This window comes from Neoarius graeffei, chromosome 1 (assembly GCF_027579695.1).
Source record: "Neoarius graeffei isolate fNeoGra1 chromosome 1, fNeoGra1.pri, whole genome shotgun sequence".
Taxonomy (NCBI): domain Eukaryota; kingdom Metazoa; phylum Chordata; class Actinopteri; order Siluriformes; family Ariidae; genus Neoarius; species Neoarius graeffei.
In genome coordinates, this window is record NC_083569.1 from 80,098,523 (window position 1) to 80,113,573 (window position 15,051).

At 42.4% G+C, this 15,051-nt stretch overlaps 1 protein-coding gene across 1 annotated transcript in view; it reads left to right on the forward strand.

Annotated features, from left to right (window-relative positions):
• si:dkey-183c6.7 (urea transporter 2) overlaps positions 1–14,654 on the forward strand; it is a 63,384-nt gene extending 48,730 nt beyond the window's left edge. Inside the window, exons 6-8 of the mRNA XM_060933956.1 lie at positions 13,406–13,540; positions 14,341–14,390; positions 14,484–14,654. Coding sequence (XP_060789939.1) covers positions 13,406–13,540; positions 14,341–14,390; positions 14,484–14,654 — 356 coding nt within the window. The remainder of the gene's footprint in view (positions 1–13,405; positions 13,541–14,340; positions 14,391–14,483) is intronic.
• The last annotated feature ends 397 nt before the right edge of the window (positions 14,655–15,051 follow it).

Sequence of the window (15,051 nt, forward strand, 5' to 3'; positions counted from 1 at the left end):
CATAATCCTAAGCCTTTTTTTCTCTGTTGCTGTGCAATGACAGGTGTCATAAACATTTGGAATGATATGTGAAACTAAATGCACTGGATAAGGGTGAGGGTATCAACTATCTCATCCTCTCCTCTCTGAGGAGAGCATGTCCTTCAGGATTACAGTGCAGCACAGGCTGCTTAACTTCACAGAGATTATTTAAAACAATGTAAGATCATCTTAAAGTTAAAAAAAAAAAACCCTTAATTGCCTAATACTCGGAAGACAGAAATGCAAGAGATTCAAAATCAAATCTGCATTGGACAGTTTGGGAGGTGCTAAGCTTAGAATAAATATAACACACTCCAGCACTGGAAGCAGTTTGAGGGCAAAGAGATACACTCATGCATACGCACAGTCACCATGGTGATGCTGAAAATAGGAAAGAGATGAATCCGTATAAGGGCACAGATGAAGAATTTAGGTTACTGACTTCATATGACATATGTTGGATGCTTTTTTCTAATGCAAACATTGCTATGGTGTTTTACTTCAGGAAATATTGCAGTACAGAGTAAAGTGGTTTGGATAGAGAAAGAATGAGAGATAGACTGAAACACAAAAAATGCAGAAGAGAGCATTAAGTCTCGTGAAGCACGAAATGAATGAGTCATAGCATTTGCATGGGAAGTGATGTGGTACACACAGTCATTATTATTGTTGACTGACTGTGTGTGTGCGTGTGCGTGCGTATGGGCATGCGTACACACGTGCACTCACCTATAAATTAATAAATACACATGAATGATGAAATAAAGGGGGGAAACAGTCCTATTTATTATTTGCTGACATGGACTGTATGCACTTGTTCATTTGGAGAGAATGGTCACTGGAAATCAGTATATTTTTTCTGACTGATCATAAGATAAGTGATCAATCTTATCAATATCTTCTGATGAAACATTTCAGTCCTAATGAGAGTGGCCTCTGAGGGCTCACTGAATTGTTCATTCAGGATGATAATGATGTCAATCATGTGCTATGACCTTCATAGTCACTAGATCCTATCCCAGTTGAACACTGTTCAACACCACTGTATGGGATGCTTTGGAGAGATGTGTTGGACAGTTCTCTACATTATCAAAACAGAAGATCTTTTGGGAGAACAGTACTCATTGCTCCAGTACAGACCCTGAGAATTGTAAAATCTGTGCCACAGAACACTGATGCTGCTCTACTGGCTTGTGATAACCAAACACCTTACTAACTCAGTTGTAACTAACTATAAAAGCTTTTCCTTTTCCACCAAATAATTGTGTTGGATTTTCCTTTCATTTGCCACCTGTATGTACAACCCCAAATCAGAAAAAGTTGGGACAGAATGGAAAATGCATATAAAAATAAAAGAAAGTAGTGATTTCTAAATTTACTTTGACTAGCATTTAATTGCAGACAGTATGAACCCAAAATATTTCATGTTTTGTCAGGTAAACTTCATTTCATTTGTTAATATGCATCCGTTCCTGCATTTCAGGCCTGCAACACATTAAAAAAAAATTTTAATTAAAATTTGGGACAGCGCAACAACAATTTAAGGCTAGTAATGAGGTAAAACAATTAAATAACAATGTGATTTGAAACAGGTGATGACAACAGGTAATTATACAAAATCAGTATCCAGGAAAAGCCTAGTCTTTGAGGAACAAAGATGGGCCAAGGCTCTCCAGTTTGTCAACAAATGCATGATAAAATTATTGAAATGTTTAAAAACAATGTTCCTCAAAGAAAGATAGGAAGGGATTTGGATATTTCAGTCTCTATGGTGTATAATATCATTCAATGATTCAAGGAATCTGGAGGAATTTCAGTGTGTAAAGGGCAAGGGCATAAGCCTAAGCTGAACACCCGTGATCTCTGATCCCTCAGATGGCACTGCATCAAGAACCATCATTCATCTATAGCTGATGTAACAACATGGCCTCGGGATTACTTTGGCAAACCTATGTCAAGCTCTACAATATGGAGTTACATCCACAAATGTCAGTTAAAACTTTACTGTGTAAAAAGGGAGCTTTATGTTAACTGTGTCCATAAGTGCTAGCAACTTCTCTGGGCTCAGAGGAATCTGGAATGGATCATCACACAGTGGAAGCGTGTATTGTGGTCAGACGAATCAGTATTCCAGGTCTGTTTTATAAGAAATGGATGCTGTATGTGCCGGACCAAAGATGAAAAGGACCATCCAGACTGTTACCAGTAACAAGCCCAAAAGACAAGGTCTATCATCATATGGGGTTGTGTCAGTGCCCTTGACAAAGGTAACTTACACTTCTGTGATGGCAGCATTAATGCAGAAAAGTACATTTTGGAGCAGCATATACTACCTTTAAGATGACATCTTTTCCCCGACAGTGAGACACGACAGTGCAAAAACACATTCTGTACATATTACAAAGACATGGCTGTGGAAGAAGAGGGGTCTGTTCCCTCTGTACCCAACAGAGAATGTGTGGTGAATTTTTAAAAGAAAAAATGACAATGATGATCCTGAACATGTATTAAGACCTGTTTTCAGGAAGAATGGGACAAAATAGCACCTGAAACACTTCATCATTTGGTGTCTTCAGTCCCTAAAGATCTTTAAAGTGTTGTGAGAAGGAATGGCAACATTACAAAGTGGTAAATTCTTTACTGCCCCAACTTTTTTGAAATGTGTTGCAAGCAGGGCTTTGAACCGGTTCAAGGAACGAAAACGAAAACCGGGAACTTTTTCTATTTCACATGGAACAGAAACGAAACCAGAAACTTTATTATTTTTTATGTTCCGGAACAGAAACGCTTATTAAAAATAATGGTAACCGGTTAATACCGGTTTTTATTTCGTTCCTCAAAAAGTTTCTGTAGCCTACAAATAGTCATTCTTCTCCTGCGGAAGTTTCTATGACCCGCTGGGGTTCACTTCCTGTGTGACGTTCGCTGATTGAATGGAGAGAGCGGGAAGGTGGACTACTAGTGAATACTAGGTGAATTACTGAGTGTCTGAGCAAAGAAGAGTCTGAACGATGCAACCTCCCTATTGGCTGTTTGTAAAAATGTATCAATTGTTGCCCTTCCCACGGGAATCATCGCGGGCTCGAGAGACGAGACCTGACGAGTTAGTTCGTTGGTAGCAGAACAAAATGTCTGGACACAAATCGGGTTTTCAGAAAAGGAAAGAAAATAAACGGAGGGTCGAAAATACAAAAAAGGAGGCAGAAAATGCAAAACGAGTTTTAAGGTAGGACAAATGGTTACTTTTTAAGGCAGCCCGCCGTGGCTGCAGGCCTTCAGTTGTCATTGAATGGTTACTTTTCTGAGGCAGCCCGCCGTGGCTGCCTGCAGGCTTATTTATTATAGCCCATTTAGTTAAAATAGTTGATATAAAATGTTTATAGTTATAGTTATGTGATGGTTGTCCTGATTTAGACTGGTGGGTTTTTTTTTTGGGGGGGGTGCGCGATGTTGCACCCGGGCCCAGATTAGGGCAGAACCGGCCCTGGCTACATTTCAGCTGTAGTTTGTTTTATGTATGTATGTACTTGCATAGATGTGTACTTCCAATATGGCGCCTAACAAAATCTCGCGGCGCGGTGACGTCATGCGGTAGCCCTCTATAGGGCCTGACTAGCCTTTGGTAACACACTAAACGAATTATCTTTCATTTTTGGCACTTTTTCTGTTTGTGTAGCTGGGAAGACATACTGAGAATCCAAATCGCCAACATTTGAAATAATAATTGTTTTGAATTATTTCTTGTCTTATTTAATGAAGGTTGTAATAGAATTGGCCTACATTTGGCTTAAGCTGGATGAGACAGAGACATAATTTTATAGCCATTTGTTAAACAGCTGACAGGGAACGTAATTAACCGTTCCGGGAACGAAATTTTTTTGTTCTAACCGGTTCGGGAACGTCTATTTAATGGTGGAACCCAAAACCGGAAACGTTAAAATTCCGTTTCTGTTCGGAACGAACCAATAGGAAAAAATTCTGGTTCAAAGCCCTGGTTGCAAGAATCAAAATTGTAATGTGTTTATTCTGAAAAAAAAAACAACAATAAAATTAATCAGTTAAAGCATCAAATAATGTGCTGCTGTATTATTTTGAGTGCAAGACAGGTCAAAGATTGTTTACAAATCATTGCTTTCAGTTTTAATTTCAATTTCAGCATACCATCCCAGCTTTTTCTGATTTGGGGTTGTCTATTTTTACTTGACAAATTGACAGATGCGCCATATGAGTTTTATAGCAACACAGACATTGTGAGTGAGCAAACTGCCCACCAAACTAATCTTTCTGTGCTTCATGTTCAAACCATCAAAAAGGAATTTGAAGGCAGAAAATGTGGTGAAACACAAACAACTGTCTTTGTAAAGGTCATTTAAGAAATTGCTTCTTAAAGGTCATTTCTTTAAGGGACAGAAAGAAATCCACTGGCATTGCTGCTTAGCATCTGGCAGATTATTTGTCCCCTATAGTCAAAGTTTCACCAATAAATCACAAATGTTTCTCTGCGTCTGGGGTGCAGTTCAATAAATGATTTAGGGCATCTGGGCAAAAACCATCGGAATGATAAATGCTAAGGAATATAAACAGATTTTATCATTCAGTATTCTTGGTACTGATAAAAATGGGGGATTGGAGGGCTGTGGAGAGACATATATTATTCAATCAGCCATTTTGACAGCTCAATATCAACATAATCTGTATGAACAGTAAAGTAAGTCAAGTCTTTTACAAAGCAGAGCTGAATTCACCAGAGCACTGCTTTAGTTGTGCTTCCCAACAGAGTTTACATATTTAAAATGAAAGAAATTCTTCCCTTTATGTTCATTTCAATTAAGTGTAATGACATATTGTGTTGTTTCATGTAAATAGACAGTTACTATCAAGATAAATTGCTTTAAAATTATGTGGATACTAACTGTACAGAGAAAAGGAATATTCAAACAATCTATCCACAAATGTTTCCATCCCATTTACAGATATGCATAAATTATGTGAAAAGAGAGTGCAGAGTGTCTTGACAGTAACAATACAGTGCTGATTGCAACCGAACAACAGAACATGATTACACACTGGAGCATTACCATATTTGAACATTTGAATTGGTTTAACTACATTTTGGGCAAGAAAAGAGGTTATTGTGTTGCTGCAGCGGTGTTCAGGTGTGGCAGAAACACAGTATATACCCCAAGACCCGAGAGAGAGAGAGAGAGAGAGAGAGAGACTAGAGGGCATGTAAGAGAGGAATAATGAGCTAGGAAGAGGGAGGGAGTATTGGGCATGTCCCTCCTCCACTTGTAATCAGATCCAGTCAACTGAGAACAAAAAGTCACCTCAGTATTGCATCAGATTTTGGATTTTTTTTTTTTTTTTTTAATCCAACCAAATCCAGGGACAAATAGGCAAAGAAGGAAATTATGATATTTTGCTGAAACTTTGCACCAAGATACAAACCATCTTCAAACTTTCTGTGTGTCTTTCAGGCACCAAGGTTCTGTAGCTCATAAATAATCTCTACAGTCAGAAACCTCGAAGATGCAGGAGCGCATTCTCATAACTTACAAGTACCCCATTTTCACATTTCTGTTTCCATAGTAACTAGTCATCAAGGCTAAGGTGAGAGAGGCCTAAGGCCTATACAGTATTCCTCCAAGCAAAATAAAAAAATATATAAAATTCACTGATCTGGTTAAACACAAGACTGCACAAATTATGTATAAAGCAAGACATAACCTTCTTCCAGGTGAGGTACAAAATACGTTTATGGAAAGGCAGGGTGGGTATAACCTGAGAGGGGAAATGAATTTTAAGAGAGTAAATGTTAGAACAACTATGAAAAGTATGTGCATAACAGTCTGTGGGGTGAAATTGTGGAATGGTCTGGAAAATGAACTCAAAAATAGCACCAACATAAAACTGTTTAAAAAATTATATAAAAACATGTTAATAAAAATATATGAGAATGAGGACAGGCAGACTATATAGGTGATGATGAAATTGAGAGTAAGTCTGTGACTGGTCTTCTTGTATTTAGTGTATAGTTATAGGTATGTGTATATGTATGTACTGTATATATGTATTGTATGTGTGTCTATATGCATAACATAAGTATCTGTATATATGATTTGATTTGGTCGATATTATACCATGTCGGTATGTTTTTGTATGTTGGTATGTTTTCTTTTTTGTTTATTGCTTTTGTTTTCTTTTGTATATATAGTTTATTATGGTGGAAAGTGACATTTGATTAGCGGTGGTATAGAGGGTTAGGATTGGATAAGTTATTACTTCTTCCTAATCCTTTCTGAACATTATGTTATTGCCTTGTGGCTACGCTATTCTGTTTGTTTATGATGATGTTTTGATTATTGTATCTTTTATTTAAATTTTTATTTTTATATCTTTCTTCTTTATTGTTCAGAATAAAGTAATCAATCAATCAATCAATCAATAAAAAAACAAACATGTTGGTGTTTGCAAGATGAACAAAAAACATAATATCTGGGCTTGCATGCTTTCAGAGACACACAGTATGTGGTCTTCCATCATGCCAGAGCTGGATGATTGCAATTCGAAGCTACAGGCTTCATTTCCTGTGTGTTGGAAGAAAATGTCATTGGGCAATTTTTAGATATGAGCTAATGTTCTGCTGTGTGTGTGTGTTCACATTCACATTCTCCAGTCTGACAGTGAGGAGAGAAAACCCCCCCAGGCTTAATGCCTAGCTAATGTAGCATGAAAGTTCACAAGTTACATTGTGTTTACTGAAGACAGTTTCTCACCATTCACACTTTGACTGCTCTTCAGAGAACACAGCCTTGGAAAAGCAAGAATAAAAGAAAGAAAAGGAAAAGGACAAAAATGGGTGAGGTGATCAGGGGAGAGAGAGAGAGAGAGAGAGAGACGCTGAGGATCTTCTACATGTATGAAACCACACCCTAATCACTGTATAGTGTAATATTTTAAGAGTTTTGGTATTTTCGTCACATATAAAGGCACAGGACTATTCAGTGCGTTTGTGATATTCATTAATATACACTTGTGTCCATTCTAGGGAGTAACAGATATGCACACTTTGGGAATAGGGAACCATTTTGGACACTGAGCATGAGCAATGGAAAATAGTAAAGAAAGAGGAAATCATGTCCAAGTCTGCAGTGCCTCCTCTAGGTAATAGGCACTATAGCAGTCACGTGTACAAGCCCTTTAAATACCAATTGCATTTTTACATATGAGAATTAAGTCAATGGGAAGAAAACATGAAAACATTTGAAACTGAGAAAGGAGAATGACAAGTCTCCCTTAATTTTCTTCCTCCTTCATTTCTTTGCTTCCTCCTCCTATACATACCTCTGCCTCCTTCCTTCCTTCCTTCCTTCCTTCCTTCCTTCCTTCCTTCCTTCCTATCTTTCTTAATCCCTGTCCTGTTTTTCTCCCCTCTTTTCCTTCTCTCTTCCTTTTCTGCTTCCTTCCTTCTTTTCCTGCTTCTTTCCTTCTTTGTTCCACAAAAATCAATGTTTAAACATCCAATGCCAAGTGTAAGGGTTACCTGACTGTTTTATCCTACATGAATTTGTGCAAATTGTGAAAATAAGTGCTGATATATATATTTTTAGGTTGTTTGAAGTCATAAATTTTTCCCTGACACAATTATTTTTGTTTAGTGAACCAAAAGCTACTGAATTTGTATCACAGGCTTCCAATTTTATTCGGGGTTTTTATTTTTCCAAATAGAACATGAATTTAGGGCCACATGGCCCTAAATTCTCTGCTATTTTCCCTGCTTCACCATGACCCAATTCAAGATACTACATCATGCATGACGTGGTGGGCTTTCCCCATTCACACAAGGCATTGTGGGATACAAATTTGAAACAGGAGAGAAAAATGGAGGACGAGTGTGTGAATGAAACTGAAAGACCAACTACAGTAATGGAAAGTGAGAAGAAAAGACTAACAGTTCCTAATGTGGGTGGAGCACAGAAGCACGGCAGGCGAGAGTTGATGTTTATGCAAACACTTTATTGAGCTACCTTTCTTTCTTTCTCTTTCTTTCACTCACTCACTCACTCACACATGCATTGTGGTCGGGGAGAGAGAGCACCTTTTCTCTGCTCTCTCCCTCCTTTTATGCTCCATCCCTGTAACAAACACACACACATTAATTGACAGCAGGTAGAATGACTTAGCCACTTACCTTCCCCGACCCCGCCCTCCATTCACAGACTGCTGCTTGACCACGCCCCCGCTGCCACATACCCCCACCGCCCGACTCAGGCCGGGGAGCCATCCGGCCTGAAGCTGACTCCCCTCACGACAGGACAGGAAGTCCGCCACCACCATATGTGCCCCTGGCCTGTGGATCACCTCGAACTTAAATGGCTGGAGGGCCATTTCCCTCTGCACTGGTGTCATGGGTGTCACTCACCTGAGGGGGAGACAACACAGACACAGGAGAGAGGAGGACACCACAGGTGTGACGGGCCAGCTAGGAAGGAGCCAGCCGCCGCCTCTGTGGCAGGGGAACGGGGTGAGGAGGGGGACGAGAGATGGGGGGTAAAGAGAGAGAGAGAAGAGAAGTGAGGGAAGATGCCTCATCTGCCTGCCATCAGAGCTGCCTCCAGATGGTCCTCCCCCAGCTCGATGGCTCGTTCTGGCAATGCCAGGTGATGGCACTGGACCCATTCCACCGTTCCTTCCGGAAACCGAGAGATAAACTGTTCCAGTGCCACCAGATTGATGATCTCATCGGCGTCACAGTCTTCCGCCCTCAGCCACCGCCGGCAGGCGTCCCGGAGTTGCTGGCCGAATGCAAACAGCCAGCCTACCTCCTCCAATGCCAGCATCCGGAAGTGCTGATGTTGCTCCGGGGAGCGGCCAAGCCGCTGCAGGATGGCTTTCCTCAGGTCAGCATACACCAGTCGGCTATCAGCAGGGACCTGCTGCGCTGCGAGCTGCGCCTCGCCAGTCAGGAGCAGGAGGAGGCGGGCCACGCACTGCTCCAGCGGCCATCCCCATGCCTCGGCTGCTTGCTTGAAGAGAGTGAGGAACACTTCTGGATCGTCCTGTGGTCCCATCTTTGTGAGGGTGCTGGCAGCAGTGTTCGACACCCCTGCTGACACGAGCAGGTGCCGGAACGCCTGGCAATCTTCCTGCTGGGCCAGCATCAAGGCTTCGAAGCATTGCCCCTGTTTCTTTCAGAGGGTGTTCAGCGCTTGATGCTGGTTCTGCTGGGCGGTAGCAAGAGCAAGGATGAGTTCTTCAAATGGGAAGGACTCCATGGGGTGGTTCCCTTCTGTGCTCCCGGGTTTCGGCACCACTGTAACAGTTCCTGATGTGGGTGGAGCACAGAAGCATGGCAGGCGAGAGTTGATGTTTACACAAACACTTTATTGAGCTTTTGAGCTTTTCAGCTTCTTTCTTTCTTTCTTTCTTTCTTTCACTCACTCACTCACACATGCGTTGTGGTCAGAGAGAGAGTGCCTTTTCTCCGCTCTCTCTCTCTCCTTTTATACTCCATCCCTGTAACAAACACACACACACACACACACACACACACACACACACACACACATTAATTGACAGCAGGTAGAATGACTTAGCCACTTACCTTCCCCGACCCCGCCCTCCATTCACAGACTGCTGCTTGGCCACGCCCCCGCTGCCACAAATACCCCTTTTCCACCAAATCAGTTCCAGGGCTGGTTCGGGGCCAGTGCTGGTGCTGGTTCACAACTCATTCAACTTGCGAGCCAGCTGAGAACCAGTTTGCTTTTCCATAGCTCGCGATCCTAAGGGAAGCCACGTCATTACGTCGCTGTATACATCAGTTACGTCATTGTATACGTCAGTTACGTCTCTACGTTTGCATAAACCTTGGTGCGAATATCGAAGCAAAAACAACACGGAAGAAGCAGCAGCAGCAACAACAACAACAATAATAATAATGGATGACTTCGCGTTTGTACAGCTGCTGCTTCTCGTCGCTTAAAAATGGCGATCTTTCGCAGTCTTGTTATTGTTGTTGGTCTTAACAACTCCGCCGCCCCCCCCCCCCGACATAAGCGGTTCTTTCCTCTGGCCCAGCAGAGAGTTGGTGCTAGCCTGGAACCAGTTTTTCTGGCCCCAGAGCCAGTTCTTTGTCAGTGGAAATTCTGCGCCTCTGCAAAACCTGATGAGAGACACCAGCTTAATAGAATTGAGGAATGTGTTAAGGACATTAGACACTGGATGCTTATTAATTTCCTTCTGCTTAACTCTGACAAGACTGAAGTACTTGTACTAGGACCACATACAGCTAGAAGTAAGTTTTCTGATTACACAGTAACTCTGGATGGCCTTTCTGTTTCTTCACGTGCAGCAGTAAAAGGCCTCAGAGTGATTATTGACCCCAGTCTTTCATTCGAAACTCACATTGATAACATCACCCGGATAGCTTTCTTTCATATCAGAAATATTGCAAAGATAAGAAATTTAATGTCATTGCATGATGCAGAAAAACTAGTCCATGCTTTTGTTACCTCCAGGTTGGATTATTGTAATGCCTTACTGTCTGGATGTTCCAATAAGTGCATAAACAAGCTCCAGTTAGTTCAAAATGCAGCAGCAAGAGTCCTTACTAGAACTAGAAAATATGACCACATCACACCTGTCTTATCCACACTGCATTGGCTCCCAATCAAATTTCGTATTGATTATAAAATATTACTATTGACCTTTAAAGCACTAAATGGTCTCGCACCACAGTACCTGAGTGAACTTCTGCTCCTCTATGACCCGCCACGCCTACTTAGATCAAAAGGTGTAGGCTATCTGCTGGTACCTCGTATAGTGAAGGCTACATCAGGGGGCAGAGCCTTTTCTTACAAAGCCCCACTGTTATGGAACAGCCTTCCAAGTAATGTTCGGGAATCAGACACAGTCTCAGCATTTAAGTCTAGGCTGAAAACATATCTGTTTAGTCAAGCCTTTTGTTAATGGTGTTTATGAGGTAAAGGAGTAGATCTGGAAGGTCCTCAGACATAGAGTGTTTTGGTAAACTGGGATGTATGGATGCTGTCAGTCCCCACTCGCTTGCTCACTCGAGTTTGTTGACGGTGTAGTGGCTGGCTGCTTTATGTCCCGGGGCTCCCTCATGCCTGTGTTACCTTCTGGCTCTCTCCTTTTAGTTATGCTGTCATAGTTAGTTGCCGGAGTCCCTGCTTGTACTCGGTGCAATATGTATACTGTTCCTACTTATTCAGGTGACATTGGGCATACCTAACCACCTGTGTTTTCTTTCCCTCCCCCCCACCCCAAATCTGTCCCTCTGAGTTACATGGAGTCAACAGGAAATCTTTTGGTGGAGAGGGTGGAGACCTCGACTGGCTATCGTAGCCTGCAGGGAATCGGCCGTCAGACATTCTGTCGCATGTCCCAGACCCGGTGAAATGTAACTGAATTGTCTTGGCCAGCCCTAAGGGTCCCATCTGCATCTCATCATTGCTGAGGAGTGTGCTCCCATCACCCAATCAAGCATCCAGCCAGAGCAGGTCATGATATATTTTACCATATTAACATGCCATTGTTGTGTGTTATGCCTGATGTAAAGACTCTCGTCTCTGCGAGCCTACCACACAGATTTAATACTTGTCATTTTTAGGGCATACCTAACAACGTGTTCCCCCCCCCCCCAAATCTGTCCCTCTGAGTTACATGTTGATCCTGGGATTGAGATGCTGGCCTCTTCTGCCCCTCGGACCTGCTTGATCCATCCTGGTGCCCTGTGTCTGGTCGGAGTTTTATCGCACCGCTCCTGTGAAGGACGGCCCCATGAGGACAGTTGAGGGTTATACCTGTTAAAACTGTTAATATTATAGTCAGGCTGTCTGTTGTTGCCCAAATGAGGATGGGTTCCCTTTTGAGTCTGGTTCCTCTCGAGGTTTCTTCCTCATGTCGTCTGAGGGAGTTTTTCCTTGCCACCGTCGCCACAGGCTTGCTCATTGGGGATAGATTAGGGATAAAATTAGCTCATGTTTTAAGTCGCTCAAATTCTGTAAAGCTGCTTTGCGACAATGTTTGTTGTTAAAAGCGCTATACAAATAAACTTGATTTGATTTGATTTGATTTGATTTGGAAACAGAAAACCCGGTTCCAAACTAAGCACTGGCCCCAAACCAGCCCTGGAACTGCTTTGGTGGAAAAGGGGCAAAAGATATTATGTTGTCAAGGACAGGAAACGCAGGACCAAACTAATAATAATAATAATAATAATGCATCTGTTTTGTATAGCGCTTTTCATGGTACTCAAAGATGCTTTACAGGAGGTTCAAACATACACACATATATACACACACACAAACACACAGACACAGACAACAGATAACAATAATAGACAAAGAAAGTAAAAATAAAAATATAATTAAAAAAAATAAATAAAAAGTCCACCAAGTAGGGGTCAGGATGTAATTCCCGTGGTGTAGCAGCCACAGTCCCACCAAAAGGCGCACGAAAACAGGTCCCACATCTCCAGCACCACCGCCAGCAACATTGCTCGAACACCATACCATGAATCCACAATGCGAGCAGAGAAGCTCCGCCACGCAGAGCGCTGGTGTGTCCCAAACCGCCTGCACAGCCGCCGCGACACCACCGAGCAACATCGCTCGGAACATCACGCCAAGCATTAAAGCACAGAGTGCTGGACAACCACGATGTAAAATGAGCAACGAGCTCACTGCAGTCCACAGCTGGGAGCGCAGGCATCGCTCACGGCAAACCAAGGCCTGGAGGGAAACAACGCCCAAAACTGGGTCCGGAGCTACACCACAACTGGCAGACAAAACACTCAAACAAACATCAAACCACACAAACACACAGAAAAAATAAATAAATAAAATAAGACAAAAAAGCTCTGAGGTCAGTATCGGCGGTCAAAATATCGGCGGTCAGTGAGCACCTCGGTGTGATCAGCTGTTCGTTTAGCGACAATGATGTAACTGTCAGTGCACAGTCAAAGGTAAACCTGTAGGTGACAGTAATGCAACACTGTGGATGTCAGGTACTGTAAAACCCAAAAGAAGAAGAAGGTAAACCTGCGCATGCACACAGTCTTCCTCTGTCTGCTTGACTGCGCGAAGCAAGTGATTTCATGCACATGGAATCCCCTCAAATTTAACTTCCCAGCCACAGAATGGCCTGATATTTATATCAGTATATAATAATATAAATTATATATTTATATTACATTTATATTTATACTAAATTTCACCAATTTTATGAAATCAAAAGGTCATCTCGCTTTAAAATAGCTGAGAAATATCTGAGGAAGAGAGTATGAAAAACATTTAAATTATATTAATATTGATTGGAAATATGATGAGCCTTTCAGTCTCTCTCTGTCTTTCTGCAGGTCTTTCAGTTGCAGTGCAGCACGATGCTTTATATACAGGGCTGGCCAGTTTTAATGGCACTCTTGGCTGCATGGCTTTTGGAGGGCTTTTATTCACATTAAGCTGGAGAACTCATATCTTCGCCATTATTTGTGGTGAGACATTCACACTCTTCCTCCTGTGATAATGCTCAGATATTACCCAATGACGCAATCAGGCCAAATTCTACTCTGTTCACCTTCCATACTCTGTACACTATCTGTCCCATTTAGTCTCTTCTGCTTTCTATTTTCTTTAAATAATCAATCTTTCTGTTCTTGTGGTCCTGTCATTAGTCTTGTTAATGCTGTTTAGTTTATAATGTTTCCCTTGCTGTTAATAAAGTTTGTTTGTTTGTTTGTTTGTTTGAAGCACTGCAGTGTTTATAACAGAATATCTCAGAGATATCCTGCGATATTCTTATTTCTGTAAACACAGCAGACCCAGGGTAAGAATGTACATTAGCTTTTGTTTTTTGATGCTTGTGCCCAGGGCGGCATGGTGGTGTAGTGGTTAGCGCTGTCGCCTCACAGCAAGAAGGTCCGGGTTCAAGCCCCGTGGCCAGCGAGGGCCTTTCTGTGCGGAGTTTGCATGTTCTCCCCGTGTCCGCGTGGGTTTCCTCTGGGTGCTCCGGTTTCCCCCACAGTCCAAAGACATGCAGGTTAGGTTAACTGGTGACTCTAAATTGACCGTAGGTGTGAATGTGAGTGTGAATGGTTGTCTGTGTCTATGTGTCAGCCCTGTGATGACCTGGCGACTCGTCCGGAGTGTGCCCCGCCTTTCGCCCATGGTCGGCTGGGGTGGGTTCCAGTTTGCCTGCGACCCTGTAGAACAGGATAAAGCGGCTAGAGATAATGAGATGAGATGCGATGAGATGCTTGTGCCTATTAGTTAAACCTCTCTCCATTCTCTACAGCCTTCCTCTCTTCCTATGCACACTTCGCCTTGAGCAATCTGCTGGCAAATGTGAGTGCACCGTGTGTATTTGCTAGTTAGAGATACACCTGGAAAGCCAAACTCAGTGCTTTTAATTTATGTATTCCTGTGTTGTGTGTGCAGGTGGGTCTCCCTGCCAGCAGTTGGGCCTCCACACTAACTATCAGTCTTTTGTTGTTAGTGAGTGAGCCTTTGACATGCCACAGTGCCGTTCGCCAAGACAGCTCACCTGGAAGCCCCGTACACACACCCAGTCAATGTGCTGAGGATAACACAGACAGTAGTTCTGTGTAACACAGCTTCTCTCTCTCTCACACACACACACACACACACACACACACACACACACACACACGGTGAACCAAATGTATTAATGGTGCTTGATCCACAAGTATTTTCGACTATTTATGCATTATTGCACTTACAGAAATGTCTGATGAATGCATCCCATAGGGACTAAACTTAGTTTGCTCTGAAAAGCACTTCTAAAGATAGAAACATGTGGGTAGCCTGATTCAACTCATCAACTTTGCTGTTGTTAACACTTAGGAAGCATGACTGGGACAGACTGAGTTTATGGTTCTCTGCTCTCTGTGTGACATCCCACGCTCATCCTCCTCCCACTCGCACTGAGTTTTCACATCCTGATCCTGACTGTGATAACTGATCTTCAAAGTGAACGCGTGCAGGT